The following is a 19,910-nucleotide window of genomic DNA, read 5'->3' as shown; positions in this document are numbered from 1 at the left end:
TGGGATTGCCTTTCTTTGGGATTGGAATGGAAACTGACCTTTTCCAGTCCTGTGGCCACTGCTGAGTTTTCCAAATTTGCTGGCATGTTGAGTGCAGCACTTTCACAGCATCATCTTTTAGGATTTGAAATAGCTCAACTGGAATTCCATCACATCCACTAGCTTTGTTCATAGTGATGCTTTCTAAGGCCCACCTGACTTCACATTCCAGGATGTCTGGCTCTAGGTGAGTGATCACACCATTGTGATTATCTGGGTCGTGAAGATATTTTTTGTACAGTTCTTCTGTGTATTCTTGCCACCTCTTAATACCTTATGGTTCTGGTAAGTCCATACCATTTCTGTCCTTTATCGAACCCCTCTTTGCATGAAATGTTCCCTTGGTATCTCTAATTTTCTTGAAGAGATCTCTAGTCTTTCCCATTCTGTTTTCCTCTATTTTTTTGCATTGATCACTGAGGAAGGCTTTTCTATCTCTCCTGGCTATTCTTTGGAACTCTGCATTCAAATGGGAATATCTTTCCTTTTCACCTTTGCTTTTCCCTTCTCTTCTTTTCACAGCTATTTGTAAGGCCTTCTCAGACAGCCATTTTGCCTTTTTGCATTTCTTTCCCATGGGGTTGGTCTTGATCCCTGTCTCCTGTACAATGTCACAAACCTCCGTCCATAGTTCATCAGGTTCTCTGTCTATCAGATCCAGTCCCTTAAATCTATTTCTCACTTCCACAGTATAGTCATAAGGGATTTGATTTAGGTCATACCTGAATGGTCTAGTGGTTTTCCCTGCTTTCTTCAGTTTAAGTCTGAATTTGGCAATAAGGAGTTCATGATCTGAGCCACAGTCAGCTCCCAGTCTTGTTTTTGCTGACTGTATAGAGCTTCTCCATCTTTGGCTGCAAAGAGTATAATCAATCTGATTTCGGTGTTGACCATCTGGTGATGTCCATGTGTAGAGTCTTCTCTTGTGTTGTTGGAAGAGTGTGTTTGCTATGACCAGTGAGTTCTCTTTACAAAACTCTATTAGTCTCTGCCCTGCTTCATTCCATACTCCTTAGAAGAAATGGAGTAGCTATCATGGTCAACAAAAGAGTCTGAAATGCAGTACTTGGATGCAATCTCAAAAATGACAGAATGATCTCTGTTCATTTCCAAGGCAAACCATTCAGTATCATGGTAATCCAAGCCTATGCCCCAACCAGTAACGCTGAAGAAGCTGAAGTTGAACGGTTCTATGAAGACCTACAACACCCCTAACTCTGGTCCTCACTAAATCCCTGCTGGGCTTGATTTGATTGAAGGATTGGATTGAGTAAATTAGATTGATTAGTTTGGTTTGACTGATTTAATTTGTATTAGCTCCTCACTAAAGCCTATGGTCCTCACTAAGGCCTGACACTTCCTCACAAGGACCTGACTCTGATCTCACTAAGGATTTAATTGATTGGATTGGATTGATTGGACTGGATTGATGTGATAATTGATTTGTTGCAAAACAGTTTTATTTTAAACTTTATATGGTTTTTGCTGTTTGATTTATTTTAAATGGGTCGTTTATATTACAATCTTTTTTTTTTTTTTTAACAGATGGATGAATTGCATATACCCATGATCCAGTGGATGGTAAATTTGCTGATTTTAATGATACCTGACTTTCCTGATCCAGATACTGTCATAAATTTGGAGAATAGTGTTGAAAAACATGACCTAGGAATTGCCAAGTTAGAGCTAGATGCAATTGCCCTGGCAAAAAAGTTGTCCCAATATTCCAGCTATTTGAGCAGGTGAAACTATCTGGTTATTTTATTATTTCTGTTGAAAATTAAACGTGACATAAGGCAGAGGAAAAACATTGAAAATCAACTATACTTCAATAAAAATTTTTTAAAAAAGCAGAGGCGAGAAGGGCAGTTAGTGGTAGCAATAAGGGATTGTTTTAAAACCCTGAAAGAAATACTAGTTCAGTTTTTAAACTATCTTCAACACTGTCCTGTTGGAATGTGAAATTTTGGTGTTTTCTTAATTACTTTAGAATTCCTTTGAAAACAGTGTTAGCGTAAGCAGGATAGGAAGTGTATATGTATGAGGGAGTGAGAAGTAAAACAACAAAAAAAGCCCAAACCAAACCACTTGCATAAATAAATTGCAGTTTTGCACCTACTGTGGGGGGAGTAAGTATAATTTGTATATGTAATTCCATGCAAAATTGAATGTATACTTTTATATATTTCACTAAACACCAACCAAAACATATTTTAAAAAAGCAAAAAGTGAGGAACTTTCCTGGTGGTCCAGTGGCTAAGACTCTGAGCTCTCATTGCCAGAGGCTTGGGTTTGATCCCTGGTCAGGAAACTAAATCCCACATGCCACAACTAAGACCCAGTGCAGACAAATAAATTTTTTTAAAAAGAGGAAAAAAGCCTTACATCTGAAAAGCTAGAAGATTCCCATCAAATAAAGAAAAATGTCTATAAAACTGTACTTTATTAACTAGGAAGCATACTGTCACTATGATTACTTCAGATTTGGGAGGTTGCTTTTACAATTTAGCCAGTTTCACCTTCATTTCCATTTAGTGTTACCAATGGTTGAACATGACTTGAATGGAGGGGAGGGAGAGGATAGGACCGAGAAACTGAGCAAGAAACAAATTATTATGCGGTCAATGAGTAGCTTAATTTTTATGGTAAACGTCCACTGTATTTGGACTTATAGGAGAAACCAGCAATAAAAAGGTGATGCCCTGTATGTGTGTTTTTTTTTTTGCAGTTGTTGCAAAGAGCTGGTAGTAGCTATGGCTGTGAATAAAGCAAGTCACTTAGAAAAAAATCCTGATAAGGAACTTAATGAACTGGAGAAGATGAAGGTAATAACTCTATATTCCCCTTACTTTTGTTTTGTTTGTTTTAAGTAGACTTTTTAGGCATAATTGCTTTACAACAAACTAAACATATTTAAATGTGCAATTTGATAATTTCTAAAATGTACATAACACTTGTAAAATAATCACTATGATTGAAAAAGGAGCATATCCAACAAACTCAAAGTTTCCTTGTACCCCTTTATAATCTCTCCTTACAGCCTTGTCATGTCCCAGGCAATGTCTGATCCACTTTCTAACAGCAAAGATTAGTTTTCAAGTTTTAGAATTTATATAAGTTGAATCATACAGAATATATACATTTCTTTGTCTGACTTCTTTGACAAAGCAGAATTATTTTTAGATTCACACATACTGTTGCTTTTATCAAAATTGCTTTTTAGTGCTGAGCAGTATCTCATTGAATGGAAATACACCATTTATCAACCATTCTTTGTTGATGATTGTTTGAATTATTTCCATTTTTTTATTATTACAAGTAAAGCTTTAATGGACATACATGTACATATGCATTGCTTTCATTTGTCTTAAATAAACATCTAGAAATGGGATGGTTAGGTCATATGGCTTGTGTTTTTAGCTTTTTGAGAAACTGTCTTCTACGTTCTTGCCAGCAGTATATGAATGTTCCAGTTGTTTCACACCCTCACCAAAATTTGATTCAGTCAGTGATTTCAATTTTAGACATTCCAGTAAGTGGCTCATGGTATGCCATTGTAGTTTTAATTTGCATTTCCTTCATGATCAGTGATGTTGAACATCTTTTCATGGGATTATTTGGCATTACATTTCCTTTGGTGAAAGATACAAAGTTGCTGAGAGGGTAGATCCTAAAAGTTATCACAAGAAAAAAAAAACGTAACTATGTGAGGTAATGGATGTTAACTGAATTTGTTGTGGTAATCATTTTGCAATACATACATATATCAAATCATTATGTTGTACATGTGAAACATATGCAGTGTTATACATCAATTATATATCAGTAAAACTGGAAAAATACTAAAAAAAGAAATACAATTGTTTTATAATTTGGTTACTGGTTACTTGATATGTTTAAGTCATTACAAGTGAAATAAAATTAATAAACTGTTCATGGAAAAAAGGCGAAGTATCTGCTCAAATCTTTGGCCTTTTATTATTGGTTTGTTTTGTTATCATTGAATTTGAAAGTACTTCATATATTCTGGATAAAAGTCCTTTATCAGATGTGTGATTTAGAAATATTTTCTCTCAGTCTGTGACTTCCTTTTCTTCTCTTAACAATGTCTTTCAAAAAAGGGAATTTCGTACCTGATGCAGTTCAGTCTATCACTTTTTTTTCTTTTATGGGTCTTCTTTTGGTATTATTATCTAAGAAAAATTTTGTATAGTAACATCTGAAGATTTATAGTTTTAAGCTTTGTGGGTCCAGATCTGTGACCCATTTTTTTCTTTTCTGGTGCCAGATATGGGTTGAAGTTCACATTTTGGCATTTGGATATCCAGTTGTTTATTTAGCACCATGTGTTGAAAAAACTACCCTCTCTCTATTCAGAAGCCTTTTCATCTTTTTTAAAAATCTGGAGGGCACAGCAGCCCACTCTAGTATTCTTGCCTGGAGAATCCCCATGGACAGAGGAGCCTGGCAGGCTACAGTCCATGGGGTCCCAAAGAGTCAGACACGACTGAGAGACTAACCACAGCACACTGATCATATATATGGTTATTATTCTGTATATTCTACTATGTTCTATTGGTCTGTGTGTCAACATTGTCACCATTATCAAACTGTTTTGATTACTATAGTTTTATAATGTTCTGAGATTAGCAATGTAAATCCTCCAAATTTGTCCTTTTTCAAGATTGCCCAGGCTATTCTAGGTCCTTTGCTTTCCATATGTGAAGTTTTTAGAATTAGCTTATCAATGTTTACAAAGAAACCTGTTGGGATTTTTGATTACATTTTATCTATTGATTAATTTGTGGAGACTCAACAGTATTGAGTCTTTGGGCCTGTGAAGATTGTATATCTCTTCATTACTTAAGTTCTTTATTTCTTTCAGCAACGTTTTGTAGTTTTCAGTATCTAGGTCTTTGTAAGGTTTATTCCTATGTATTTTATATTTTGGTACTGTTGTAAATTATATTGTTCTGTAATTTCAATTTGTTATTATTCTTTGGTAACAGAATTATCACTGATTTTAATTTTAATTTTATTGGCATATAGTTGATTTACAGTGTTGTGTTAGTTTCAGGTGTACAGCAAAGGGATTCAGTTATATATATGCATGTATTCCTTCTTTTTAGGTATTTATTTATTTTTGGCTGTGCTGGGTCTTTGTTGCTGCACACACAAGCTTTCTCTAGTCATGGAGAGCAAGAACTACTCTATCTTGTGGCGCACAGGCTTCTCATTGTGGTGGCTTCTCTTGTTGCAGAGCTCAGATACTAGGCATGCAGGATTCAGTAATTGTGGCACCATGGACTTAGTTGCTCCATGACACATGAGATCTTCCCAGATCAGGAACTGAACCCATGTCCCCTGCATTAGCAGGCAGATTCTTATCCACTGGACCACCAGGAAGTCCCTATTCATTCCTTTTTAGATTCTTTTTTCTTATAGTGATCACAAAATATTGAGTAGAGTTCCCTGTGCTCCATAGGATGTCCTTGTTCATTATCTATCTTATATATAATAGTTTGGGTATGTTCATCCCAAGCTCTTGATTTATCCCTTCCCCCCATGTTTTCCCCTTTGGTAATCATAAGCTTGTTTTTTTTTTTAATAACCTTGTTTTTGATATTTGTAAGACTTTCTGTTTTGTAAAAGTTCATTTGTATCATTTAAAAAGAATGATTAAAAAATTTTTTTAATTAGATTCCACATATGAGTGATATGATATTTATCATTCTCTGTCTGACTTCACTTAGTATGATAATCTCTAGGTCCATCCATGTTGTTGCAAATGTCAGTAATTCATTCTTTTTATGATTGAGTACTATTCTGTTATATGTATATATATATATATACATATCACATCTTTATTCCTCTGCTGATGGACATTTAGTTTGCTTCCATGTCTAGGCTGTTGAACACAGTGCTACAATGAGCATTGTATCATGATTTTTTAAATATATTTATTTCATATCTTGTGACCTTACTGAACTCACTTATCCCTGCTAAGAAGTTTGGTTTTTTTTTTCAGATTCCTTAGAATTTTCTATGTACATAAATATATCATCTGCAGATAAGGACAGTTTTATTTCTTTTTTTATAATCTTCATGCCTTTAATTTCTTTTTCTCGACTTCTTGCACTAACTAGAGTCTTCAGTACAAGATTGAGTAAAAGTGGTGAGAACAGACATCCTTGTTATAGTTTAGGGGGAAAGTATTTATTCTGTCATCTTTAAGGATAACGGAAGGTGTAGGCTTTTCCTATATGTCCTTGATCATATTGAGGAAGCTTTATTTTTATTCCATGTTTGTTAAAAATCTTTTTAGAGTCAGGAATGAATGTTGGATTTTATCAAATCCTTTTTCTGACTCTGCTAAGATGGTCAATGAGTTGTCTTTTTTAGTCTTTTAACATGACAACTAACATTGATTGATTTTTTTATTATTTATTTATTTATGACTGTGCTGGGTCTTCATTGTGTTGCATGGACTTTCTCTAGTTGCAGTGCACAGGCTTTTTTTGTGGAGCACAGGCTTTAGGACATACAGGGTCAGTAGTTGCAGTGCTTGGGTTCTCTAGTTGTGGTGCATGGGTTTAGTTGCCCTATGGGCATGTGGGATCTTAGTTGTCTGGCCAGAGATCAAACTCGTGTTCCCTGCATTGGAAGGCAGATTCTTAACCACTGGGCCACCAGAGAAGTCCCTGATTGATTTTTGAATTGAGTATTAAATGAACCTTAATGTTCCTGGGATAAACCCTACTTCATCATGGTGTACTATCTTTTTATATATTACTAAATTCAATTGGTTGAAGTTTTGTGTAGAATTTTTGCATTGATGTTCTTAAAGATACTGATTATATATTAATAGTTTACTTTGTTTTCTAATATTTTTGGTTCTGATATTAGGGGTAATGTTAGCCTCTTAAAATGAGTTGGGAAGTATTTTTTACTCCTCTGTTTTATAGAGCAATTTGTATAGAATTATAAATTATTTCTGGAGAAGGAAATGGCAACCCACTCCAGTACTCTTGCCTGGAAAATCCCATGGACAGAGGAGCCTGGTAGGCTGCAGTCCATGGGGTCTGACTAAGAGTCAGACACAACTAAGTGACTTCACTTTCACTTTTCACTTTCATGCATTGGAGAAGGAACTGGCAACCCACTCCTGTGTTCTTGCCTGGAGAATCCCAGGGATGGGGGAGCCTGGTGGGCTGCCATCTATGGGGTTGCAGAGTTGGACACGACTGAAGCGACTTAGCAACAGCAACAAACCCCTCTCATTAGGGTTATCTTCATTTCAAATTCATCCCCATCCTGACTACAACTGTCTTCCCCTCGTCTCCTGGACAACCTGTGTGGTAGGTGAATCTTTATGACATCAGACTCTGGAACTTATATGGCCTTATGCATATCCTACAAGGTGAAGAGTAGAAGATGGTTCTCCAGAGAAGCTTTCTCTAGTGTGGGCATACTATGATGCTGTGTGGCTTGTAGCACACCCCAACTACATTCCAGTACCTGAAGAAGAACATCTTGCAACCCAAAGGACTGACATTTGACCTTAATGATGGTTTCCCACAATCTGATATTTCTTGAGCTCCTTCCTGATAAATGTGAGAGTTGCATGATGCTGGACTGGTTTCTGGAGCAGAAGACCCCTTAAGTCAGCATCCTCTGGAGTTTGATCACTCTTACTGATGGTTCATACTCCACTCTACCATAATAATCCCCTAGAGAAATCTTCATGAAGTCTTGGGGATGATCTAGTTCCCCAAGACCATCAAGGCAGTGTAGTAACTAATGACCCTATTTACCTCCAATCTGATCCTGGTGTATTCATTCGGACCTCACCCAGCTGGGCTGCCATCTTCCAAGAGGACTCAGTTCTTGGGATTCTTACCCCTATGCCTGTTTCTGAAAAAAAGATGATCTCAGTGCATATCAGCTTCTTCACTTGGGAATGAGACTTGTTTATGTTTTCATTCGCTGTTTAGAAGCACTATGTCAGAGAGTCCTGGCATCCAGTCAGAGTACAACACTGGGTCCACTACAGCTGAAGCAGCTGCTGAAAACCTAGAATAAGCCAGATAGATGTCTTTTTTCAAGTGTGTTAGGTTGATCATCTATCATGTGCCAGGCGTCTAGATTTAGAGTCACTGATGCCTTGGCGTTTGTTCATAATTTGAGCAATCAGCAGATTACCTGAAAAGATTTCTGAGATAAACTTCAGCAGGCCAAGACTGGTGAAAGACACACACTGACCAGCACCTGATAGTTCTGAGAACATGAGGGAAGGAACAATCCTTTCAATGCCAAAGAAATACCTACCATGATAGAAATGAGAAGACTTCTGGCTGGTGCCCTTCAAACTGACTTCTGGCTGAAATTGATGCCATTCTTTCTTGTCTTGCCCTGTGTAATCTATCAAGACCCTGATATCCTCCTTGGGCTACAGTAACCTTTATGTTGCCCAAGATACTACTGCCAGTTTCAGGATTTGGGCCTCTGAAAAGAGTATGACTTTGAAGAGTGGTGCTGGAGAGTTGCCTCTTGCAGTGTTCCAGCAGGTAAACTCAGAGATCTCAGCTTTGCTACCCTTCTGGGGGACCTGGAGATGATGGATTCTTAATAACTACATTACTACTGTAGACCCACCACTTATTAGACTATCTCCTGTAGCCTTTTGTTCTGTTTTTGATCCTCTACAATAGGCTTAACATTTAGGACCTTCTCCTTCTCCCCAGACATGAATTTTAGTCTTTTCACATCAGAAGCATTAATTAACAGCCCTGAATCAGACGTTATCAGAATCAGCTTATTGATGGAAGGAGATTCACGTGTGTTGATTGGCAACCGAGCTATCTCCGTCTAGCTCATCAAAGGTGATGTTAAAGGTTTTTTAGGAAAACAGCCTTGATTCTATAGATAGCCATGAAGCTTTTTATCAAAAATTCGTATTGGGACTTCCCTGATGGTCCAGTGACTAAGACTCCACACTGCCAATGCTGGGGCCTGGGTTTGATCACTGGTCAGGGAACTAGATTCCACATGCTACAATTGAAAGATCCCACATGCCACAACTAAGGCCCTGTGCAGCCAAATAGTAAATTTTTTTTTTAAAGACTCGTGGTGATATTTTTCCCACCAGATTTCTATGGTAGTATTTTCAATGTCTCAGAAGTTTGTAAGAAAATGACTAGGATCTGCTTTATAGAATGCAATTCAGCTGAAAATAGTTTATTTCTCATGGGTGGTGAACTAACTCTGAAGAACTAAAACTTTTAAAATGTCATTACTATTTTCAAAGTTGACAAATGTTTTTGTTCTAGGTATGGTAAAGTTAAAATATGCATCAAATTTTGTGGCTGGAAGGATCTTTAGGGGCAGTGGTATGATGGAGGCTCAGGCTGACTCACAAGAGCTGACTGTGCAGACCTCTTCCCAACTCCGCATTCAGTGATAACATACTAAATTGATGACTACCATTGAAATTGCCCTACGAGAGTATATATTTTGGAATTCAACAAGTGCTACAAATTAGGGATCCCCCCTCCACCAATAAATGTTTTACCAGCTCCCCAGTACATAGGGGGCCTCTAGAGTAAACAAACAGCTTCATCCGTTTTTAATAGATGAAGACTATTAAGAGTTTACTCAAGAAGCCACAACCAATTAGAAGAACTAAGGATTAGAACCCAATACTTTCATCTCCCTTGTTTGATCCTCTTTTCTGATATGCAGTAAGACATTGACCTAACTCTTTGAATGCAAAATTTAAACTTAGTGATGGTAACAGAGCTGTGGTAAACTTATTTATCTGAAGAGGCTTCTATTCCTTATTTATAACACAAGGGTTTGGATTAGATTTTTAAAAACTTTCTGGCTCTGATTTTTCACAATAATTCCACAATAGAAATTTAATCATGAGAAAAATATGAGACATATTACCGCTTTTTATGGTTTGCTTCAAGGACCTAAAGTGGGTGATTATTACCAGCCCAGGTTGGGTGCATGAGACAAGTGCTCGGGCCTGGTGCACTGGGAAGACCCAGAGGGATCGGGTGGAGAGGGAGGTGGGAGGGGGGACCGGGATGGGGAATACATGTAAATCCATGGCTAATTCATTTCAATGTATGACAAAAACCACTGCAATGATGTAAAGTAATTAGCCTCCAACTAATAAAAATAAATGGAAAAAAAATTCAAAAAAAAAAAGTGAGTGATTATTTCCCCACATGGTACAATATATTTTTTTTTTTTGGATGGTGTGAATGACCAAATCCCCTCCCCCAGAGAAAATGCTTCCTAGTTCCCTCTGCTTTTTCTCACTAATAAGGAATAATGCATCTTTTAAACACTGAGTCCAAAGCTTAGCTGGTAGGAGATCTTAGTAAAGGTAGTTTTTCTGTTCCCTTTGAGGGAATAAGACCTGCTGGGGACCAATCCTGTTACCTTGACAAGAGATGAGCTCCTTTTCTAAAAAAGTGCTTCAACTCTATTTACTCACTTTACTGGGGGCAGGAGAAGTAATATTTTTGTAATGGTTAAAAGCCCTGGCCACCTGGATTAGAATCTAAACACAGTACGTAAATGTGTATGTGACCTTGAGTAAGATATTTAACTGCTGTGTTCCTCAGTTTCCTCATCTTGAAAAATGAGGATAGTAATAGTCTCATAATGAGGATCAAATGAGTTAGTAATGTACGATGCATAGAACAGAGTGCTACGTGTTTGCTGCTGTTATTGTCACATAATTGTAATTGACCCTGGTCAGTTGCATAACATTTATTGGGACAAGTCATTAGACCTTAGTAAATCCAACAGCCTTTCTGCCTCTAGTTTTATAGCACTTCACTATTTGTCCCATTTCAACCCAGATCCCAAATCCTGTTGATAACAGATGATATGATTTAGGTCTATATTAATAGAAAATCACTTCACAAATCTTTAACTGAACTGATACAAAATTAATCGAATGGAGTTATATTTAAAGGAATTACTCTTAGCAGTTCCTCAGTAGGAGTGAGTGAATAAATGAATTGGTATAATCTGATTTTTTCTGTTTAGTGATTATCTTTTGTCTCTTCGCAGAAAGAATGTTATGATTGGATCACCACGTCCTCTTACCTCCTTTCTGGCCTCAAAGGCAGAAAAATAAAGTTACTGACACATGAAGAAAAACGGCAGCTACTTGGAGAAGAGGTATTTGCCATGCATTAGCACTGGTCATCATTCACACTCTTCCTGTATTTCAGTAGATAAGAGTGTCTTAACTTTTTCCAACCAATGTTTTGAATCCTCATTCTTACTCTATGAGAATTTGAGTTCTAACCAAGAGCACTGGCTGCTCTTCTCTCTTCTAAAGAAGACAGTCCTCACTCAAACATCTCTCTTCACTTTCTTGGAGGGTGATTTTGCCTCCTAGGATATGGCAACCCAGTCCAGTATTCTTGCCTGGAAAATCCCATGGACTGAGGAGCCTGACAGAATATAGGTCACAAAGAGTGGGACAGGACTGAGCCCAGCACAGCGTATTAGAGAGGGGAGCTGCCCTGCCACTTCCCGAGGCGTATCCTCAGACTTCTCTACTTCTGCCCACACCCCTCCTTCATTGAGTCTCTGTCTTCCCATCCAAGGTTATGTCTTCCTTTGGGTACTTAATCTCATGTGCATTGTCTTCTTTCTGTAGTATCTTTAATACCTTCCTCTCTAATAATTCCATTTTATCAATGTGTTAGCAATCTATAATCATGGTCTCCCTCCCATCTGAAAAAATATGTCCCTTGGTTTTTTTCTCCTCCTTTACTACTTCTTTCCGTCCTTCCTAGCACAATCACTTTTCTTTTCTTTTCTTTTTTCTTTTTTTACAATCACTTTTCTTAAAACTATGTAAAGTCCCCCAGTGATCTTATTGTCAGATCCAGGTGTCTCCAAGCCCATATTTAACCTGACTTCTCTGTAGTATTTGATCCTGTTAACCATTCACTTTTTTGGTCATCTCTCTTTGCAAGACAAAAATTCCATCTTTCTCTTACTTCTTTCTTTTCATACCCCTTCCTGTAGTCTTCCACCTCTGCCTGCCTCTTAAATGTTGATATTCTTTCCTTGGCTTATTTTCCCTCTCATTCAACACTCTCCACATTGCTATGTTAATCCTATAAATTTAACCATCTGTTAACTGAGGATCCCAAGTCAATGAATATCATGTACCTAATGGCTTCCCTGGTGGCTCAGATGGCAAAGAATCCTGCAATGAAAGACTCCTGCAATGATTCCTGCAATGCGCCTGCAATGCAGAAGACCTGGGTTCAATCCCTGGGTTGGGAAGAGCCCCTGGAGGAGGGCATGGCAACCCACTCCAGTATTCTTGTCTGGAGAATCCCCATGGACAGAGGAGCCTGGCGGGCTCCATCCACCGGGTTGCAAAGAGTCAGACACAACTGGGTGACTAAGCACACAATGGCAGTCACAAATGTTTATTTTTACTTCAGTCCATTTGGTGGAGTTCATCCCCAGCAAAGCCTGAAGAAGCTCCTGTTGCTGTTGGATCCATAAACTATACAGGTGTGATCTGATGGCATATGGTCAATGCTCTTGGATCTAAGAAGAAAGTTTCTGTCTATACACTTGCAGGACTCCTGTTTTACATTTATTTAAATTTTTTTTTTTTTTTTTAAATTTTGGCTGTACTATGTGGCTTGTGGGAGTTCCCCAACCAGGGGTTGAACCTGGGCCACAACAATGAAAGCTCTGAATCGTAACCACTGGACTACCAGGGATCTCCTTATTTTACATTTAAACACTGAAAAAAACACCACCTTTCTAAGTTGTACATCCTTAACAAATTCTCGTTTTTTCTTTGCTGCCCAGATCTTGGCCAGAATTATTTTGAATTGACCACTGAATGATTTCATTAACATTATACATCTTAAATTACAGTACAGTTTTAGAAACTTAATGAAGTACCATAGATATGATCTTGGCTGCACTTCTGATCTAGGAAAAAATTCAAGACCTAAACAGAATCACAAAGACTTAAGAACAGAAAGGATTTTAAAGGTCGTTGAATTCAACCAACCTTCAGATGCATGACTCTTAGTGTGACACCTACACAGCTGATCATTAGGCCTATGTTTGAGTACCTGAAGTGATAGAGGACTTTCAGAGTTAGTCCATTTGCTTTTGGTGAGCAGTGACTATTAGAACATTATTCTTTTATTGAACAAAATGATAAGACATTTCCTTGTAGCTTTTTTCCTACCTCTGGTCCTAGTTCAGTCTTTGAGTTTATATGAAAAGGCTGATATGTCCTCCACATTATAGTATTTCCCACTATTCTATATTATGGTATTTCTAACATTTGAAACTAGCTATATTCAACCTAAGTCTATGTCTAGGTTTTCTATTGTTTTATATTAATTTGTCTATTCATTAGTCATCACCACAGTCTTTTAATTATTGAGACCCTATGATACATTTTTATATTTGCTAGGGCCAGCACTTCTTCACTAATCTTTTTGGGGTGTTTGATGGCTATTCTTGTTTATTTATTCTTCTATATAATCTCCCTCTAGAAAATATATGACTCTTTAAAACTCAGGTGATATTAAATTTATATACTAACTTAGAACACACATTTATGCTGTTGAGTAATCCTGTGAAGAATATGGCTGATAAGATGTCCACCTGTATGCCTTTTAATAATGTTTTATCGTTTTCTCATTTTGCACTTTTCTTGTAAGGTAGGCTTGAATATTTTATTTTTTGATATTTTAAATGGAATCTTCTTTTCCACTATACCTTCTAATTGGTAACTGTGTATATATTACTGATTTCTGTATTTTAATTTTTCGTATGGTGACTCTACTAAATTATCTTATTATTTAAATAGTTTTTCAATAAATTCTTTTGGGTTCTCCAGATATTCAATTAAAACACCTACACATAGAAATAGATTTACCTCTTTTTCCCCCCAATTATTATGCCTTTAATTGCTTTTTCTTGTCTAATTGCATTGAATTATTCTTCTCTTTCCTTCTCCCTTAATCTTTAGAATTTTCATTAGTGAGGACCTACTGAAGGCAAACTCAGTTTTTGGTTGTCTGAAAATGTCTTTTTTTCACCTTCATTCTTAAATTTTTTTTGTTGTGTATACAATTCTAGGATGATTTTCTCTCTGCACATAGAAGATACTGTTTCCACTGTTTTCCAGGTTTTATTGTTAACCAAACTGACAATTGAAAATCCAGCTGTCAGACTTCCTTTGTGGCTCAGTGGTAAATAATACATCTGCCAATGCAGGAGACGTGGGTTTGATCCCTCATATGGGTAGATCCCACGTGCTAAGGAGCAGCTCAGCCTTTGTGCCACAGCTGCTGAGCCTGTGCTCTGCGCACCCTAGAGCCCGTGCTCTGCAACAAGAGAAGCCACAGCAGTGAGTCTGTGCACTGCAGTGAAGAGTAGCCCCCAGTCGTTGCAACTAGAGAAAAGCCCATGTAGCAAGGAAGACCCAGCAGAGGCATTAAAAAAATCCAGCTGTCCATTCTTTTGAAGTTAATCTCTTCTCTCTGGCTGCATTTAAGATATTCTTTTTTACTTTGGCATTTTGCAGTTTCACTCTGATAAATGTGGATGAAGTTTTTCTTTTCAAATTCTACTTGGGATTCTCTTGGTTTTCTGAATCTTTGGCTGGGTATCTTTCACTGGATTTGGAAAATTCTCAGTCACCATCTCTTCAATTGTTGTCTCTACTGTATTTTCTCTTTCCTTTCCTTCTGTAACTCTGAATGGATATATATTGGAATCTGTCCCCACTGTCTTTTAATTCTTCGTATTTTCTATCTCTTTGCCTTCCTGCATTGAATCCTGGATGATTTCTTCTGACTTAATTTCCAGTTCACTAATTTTCTCTTTAGCAGAGTTTAATTTGCTCTTAAAGCTTTCTGTTGTTTGAAATTTAATTGTTCAAGTTCTATTTGGTTCTTTTTCAAATCTGATTATTTTTGTAATCTTTCATAGTTTCAATCCCTTATTTCTTTTAAAGTTTAAATATAACTATGTAGCCTATCTGATAATTTGAGCATATATCTATATAAGAATATTAATTACAGTATTATTTATAACAAAATGTAAGAGACAATATAAATACTGAGCAATAGAAAATTACTTTTATAAATTATGGTATGTTCAAGTAGTAGAATTCCATACAGATAAAATAGATGATTATATAGTGAAATAAGAATCACCCATGATATGTTATTGATAAAAGCAGATGAAGGAACATATATTTATTATTTCATCTGTATGAATGTGTTTATATGTGGATAAAGCAGACTAGCATATTCAACAAAGTGATTCATGTTGTTACCTCTGAGGGTTGAGATTATTAATTTCTCTGTAATGCTCAAATATTTTATAGCAATAGTGTGTTATCAGGAAAAGTATTTTCATTTTGGAAAATTATCCTAATATACTGTGACTATTTTTCTATGCCATATGCATAATGCTATAGCATAATTTATAATTGCTATAAAATATCTTGTATGGTTTATATTACGCTTTTTAATTGCATTTTCCTATTGTGGGCATTGAACTTATGTATAAATTTGTTTTATAAATATTGCTGCAATAAACTTCTGAAGGACAGTCTTTAGTCAATATTTGTGCAGAGTCCACTGAGGTATTCAACACTCCTTCTCTCTTCGCTTTTGGCTTTCCTTGTGACCCTTTCACACTTCTGAGGCAACTTTTAGCCTCAGATCTCAGTTTGTTTCTCAGTCTCCTCTTTCTTCCCTGACCCTTTTTGTGACTAGGTTCCTGTCCAAATAAGGCCTTGTCCCCTAGTCATTTCACAAGTTCTCGTTTGGCAATATAATTTACTTTCTTGCCTTTAAATAAATGCAGGTAACTGTTAAATATTTATCTATAACCAACAGCCTTCCAATCTAAACTCCAGATCCACAAATTCAGCTACTTACTTATTTCACCCCTCATGGGTCACGGCCTTGTGTAACTCAATGAAACTGTGATCCACGCTTTGTAGGGCCACCCAAGATGGACAGGTCATGGTGGAGAATGCTGACAAAATGTGATCCACTGGAGAAGGGAAACCACTTCAAACCACTTCAGCATTTTTGCCTTGAGAACCCCATGAACAGTATGAAGAGGCAAAAAAAATATGACACTGGAAGATGAATCCCCTAGGTCTGAAGGCATTCATTGCCCTATGGGGGAAGAGCAAAGGGCAATTACTAATAGCTCCAGAAAGAATGAAGCAGCTGGGCCAAAGCGGAAATGACACTCAGTTCTGGATGTGTCTGCTGGTGAAAGTAAAGTCTGATGCTATAAAGAACAATATTGCATTAGGAACTGGAATGTTAGGTCTGTGAATCAAGGTAAACTGGATGTGGTCAAGCAGGAGATGGCAAGAGTGAACATTGACCTCTTAGGAATCAGTGAATGAAAATGGACAGGAATGGGCAAATTTAATTCAGATGACCATTATAGCTAATACTGTGGGCAAGAATCCCTTAGAAGAAATGGAATAGCCCTAATAGTCAACAAAAGAGTCTGAAATACAGTACTTAGGTGGAACCTTGTAAATGACAGAATGATCTCAGTTTGTTTCCAAGGCAAACCATTCAACATGACAGTAATCCAAGTCTATGTCCCAACCGCTGATGCTGGAGAAGCTGAAGTTGACCAGTTGTATGAAGACCTACAACACTATCTAGGGCTAAAACCAAAAAAGAGGTGTCCTTTTCATCATAGAGGATTGAAATGCAAAACTAGGAAGTCACTAGACACCAGGAATAATAGGCAAGTTTGGCCTTGGAGTACAAAATGAAGCATTGCAAAGGGTAACAGAGTTTTGTCAAGAGGATGCACTGGTCATGCAAACACCCTTTTCCAACAACCCAAGAGGCAGTTCTACACATGGACATCACCAGATGGCCAGTACAGAAATCAGATTGATTATGTTCATTGCAGCCAAGGATGGAGAAACTCTATACAGTCAGCAAAAACAAGTCCTAGAGAGCTGACTGTGGCTCAGATCATGAACTCCTTATAGCAAAATTAAGGCTTAAATTGAAGAAAGTAGGGAAAACAACTAGGTAATTCAGGTATGAACTAAATCAAATCCTTTATGATTATACAGTGGAGATGATGAATAGACTCACGGGATTAGATTTGATAGAGTGCTTAAAGAACTATGGACGGAGGTTTGTAAAATTGTACAGGAGGCAGTGACCAAAACCATCCCAAAGAAAAAGAAATGCAATAAGGCAAAGTAGTTGTCTGAGGAGACTTTACAAATAGCTGAGGAAAGAAGAGAAGCGAAAAGCAAGGGAGAAAGGGAAAGATGTATCCAGCTGAATGTAGAGTTCCAAAGAATAACAAGGAGAGATAAAAAGGCCTTCTTAAATGAACAATGCAAAGAAATAGAGGAAAACACTAGAATGGGAAATACTAGAGATCTTGTCAAGAAAATTGGAGATATCAAGGGAACATTTCATGCAAGGATGGGCATGATAAAGGACAGAAACAGTAAGGACCTAATAGAAGCAGAAGAGATTAAGAAGAGATGGTAAGAATACACAGAACTATGTAAGAACGGTCATAATGACCCATATAACTACAATGATGTGGTCACTCAACTAGAGCTGGACATCCTGGAGTGTAGTCAAGTGGGCAGTAGGAAGCATTACTCTGAACGAAGCTATTGGAGGTGACAGAATTCCAGCTGAGCTGTTTAAAATCCTAAAAGATAATGCTGTGAAAGTTCTGCACTCAGTATGTCAGCAAATTTGAAAAACTGAACAGTGGCCACAGGACTGGAAAAAGTCAGTTTTCATTCCAATCCCAAAGAAGAACAACGCCAAAGAATGTTCAAACTATCATACAATTGCATTCATTTCACATGCTAGCGAGGTTATGCTGAAAATCCTTTAAGCTAGGTTTCAGCAGTATATGAACTGGGAAATTCCAGATATACATGCTAGGTTTCAAAGAGGCAGAGAGAGGAACCAGAGATCAAATTGCCAACATCTGTTGCATCATGGAGAAAGCAAGGAAGTTCCAGAAAAACTTCTGCTTCATTGACTATGCTAAAGCCTTTGCCTGTGTGGATCACAACAAATGTGTGGAAAATTCTTTAAGAGATGGGCGTACCAGACCATCTAACTGTCTCTTGAGAAATCTGTATGCAGGTCAAGAAGCAACAGTTAAAATCGGACATGGAACAACTGACTGTTTCCAAGTTGGGAAAGGAGTATGACAAGACTATATATTGTCACCCTGCTTATTTAACTTCTGTGCAGAGTACATCATGTGTAATGCCAGGGTAGATGAATGACAAGCTGAAATCAAGATTGCCAGGAGAAATATCAACAACCTCAGACATGCAAATGGTAACACTCTTATGGCCGAAAGTGAAAAGGAGCTAAATAGCCTTTTGATGAGGGTTAAAGACAAGAGTGAAAAAACTGGCTTAAAATTCAGCATTCAAAAAACTAAGATCATGATTCCATCACTTCATGGCAAATAGAAGGGGGAAAAGTGGAAGCAGTGACAGATTATATTCTCTTGGGCTCCAAAATCAGTGCCAACAGTGACTGCAGCCACAAAATTAACAGACACAGAGACATCACTTTGCCAATAAAAATCTGTACAGTCAAAGCCATAGTTTTTCCAGTAGTTATGTAAGGATATGAGTTGGACCATAAAGAAAGCTGAGCGCTGAAGGACTGATGCTTTTGTTTTGTGGTGCTGGAGAAGACTCTTGAAAGTCCTTTGGATGGCAAGGAGATCAACCAGTCATTCCTAAAGGAAATCAATCCTGAATATTCACTGGAAAGACTGATGCTGAAGCTGAAACTTCAATGCTTTGGACATCTGATGTGAAGAGCCGACTCATTGGAAAAGACCCTGATGCTGGGAAATACGGAATTCTAAAGGAGAAGCGGGTGGCAGAGGGTGAGATGGTTGGATGGCATCATCACCTCGATAGACATGGGTTTGAGCAAACTCCAAAAAATAGTCAAGGACAGGGAAGCCTGGTGTGCTGCAGTCCATGGGGGTCACAAAGAGTCAGACATGAGTGAGTGACTGAACAACAGCAGCATGTTGCTAGAGTGATTGTTTTGAAATGCAAAACAGGTCAATGAAATTATTGGTACTCAGGATAAAATCCAATCTCCCTGGTGTAATATTCTAGTCCTTCCTCTGTGACTGTGCTCCTGTCCATCTGCTTCTGAGTTTTTGTTCTATTGACCTCCTTTTGTTCTTAGTGCCAGTCATGTGCAAATAACATTCTCTGTCTGGAACTCACTTGAGCCATCTTTTTTCTCCTGGCCCATCCTTCCAGAGGAAATGCAGACATTATGTCCTCCAAGAAACCTTCTTGATGAACCCTCTCTTTCTCCCCTGCCCAATACCAGATCTGGTTTAGGTGCTCCTACTCTTTGACTATATGTAACCATAGTATTTTCTTGTCCACTAAATTGTAAGCTGCTTAAGGCAGGGACTGTTCTTATTAACCTTGTATCCTTATCACTAGCATAGTGCCCAGTTACAAAATTAATGCTCATTAAATATTTTTGAATGGAAATATTGCTAATCTTCTGCAAAAATATATATGTCCACTAAGCTACAATATAATATTGTTGTGTCTAATAGGGTATTCTAAAAAAATTAAGTGGGCCTGAAGCAGGAAAGATTCATAAAGAAATTGAAGAAAACATGGAGGACAAGAAACTTGAGAAGGAAAAGAAAGAAGAGAATGCAGAAGAAGTAAGATTATTTAGTATTAGTTCCTTTTCCTTTATAATTTTAAAGAAAATATATAATGAATATATATATTTAAAGAATGA

General features: G+C 37.4%; 1 protein-coding gene across 4 annotated transcripts in view; it reads left to right on the top strand.

Moving 5' to 3' along the window:
* The window catches only part of AXDND1 (axonemal dynein light chain domain containing 1), a 76,281-nt gene that overhangs the window by 43,748 nt on the left and 12,623 nt on the right, over nt 1-19,910 (top strand). For all 4 annotated transcript variants that reach the window (XM_020868781.2, XM_020868783.2, XM_020868780.2 and 1 more), the window contains exons 19-22: nt 1,585-1,781; nt 2,768-2,864; nt 11,131-11,241; nt 19,717-19,830. In XM_020868781.2, the coding sequence (XP_020724440.2) occupies nt 1,585-1,781; nt 2,768-2,864; nt 11,131-11,241; nt 19,717-19,830 (519 nt within the window). The remainder of the gene's footprint in view (nt 1-1,584; nt 1,782-2,767; nt 2,865-11,130; nt 11,242-19,716; nt 19,831-19,910) is intronic.

The sequence above is a fragment of the Odocoileus virginianus genome, chromosome 11 (genome assembly GCF_023699985.2).
Source record: "Odocoileus virginianus isolate 20LAN1187 ecotype Illinois chromosome 11, Ovbor_1.2, whole genome shotgun sequence".
In the NCBI taxonomy this organism is placed as follows: domain Eukaryota; kingdom Metazoa; phylum Chordata; class Mammalia; order Artiodactyla; family Cervidae; genus Odocoileus; species Odocoileus virginianus.
This window is presented reverse-complemented; position numbering and strand designations above follow the sequence as displayed.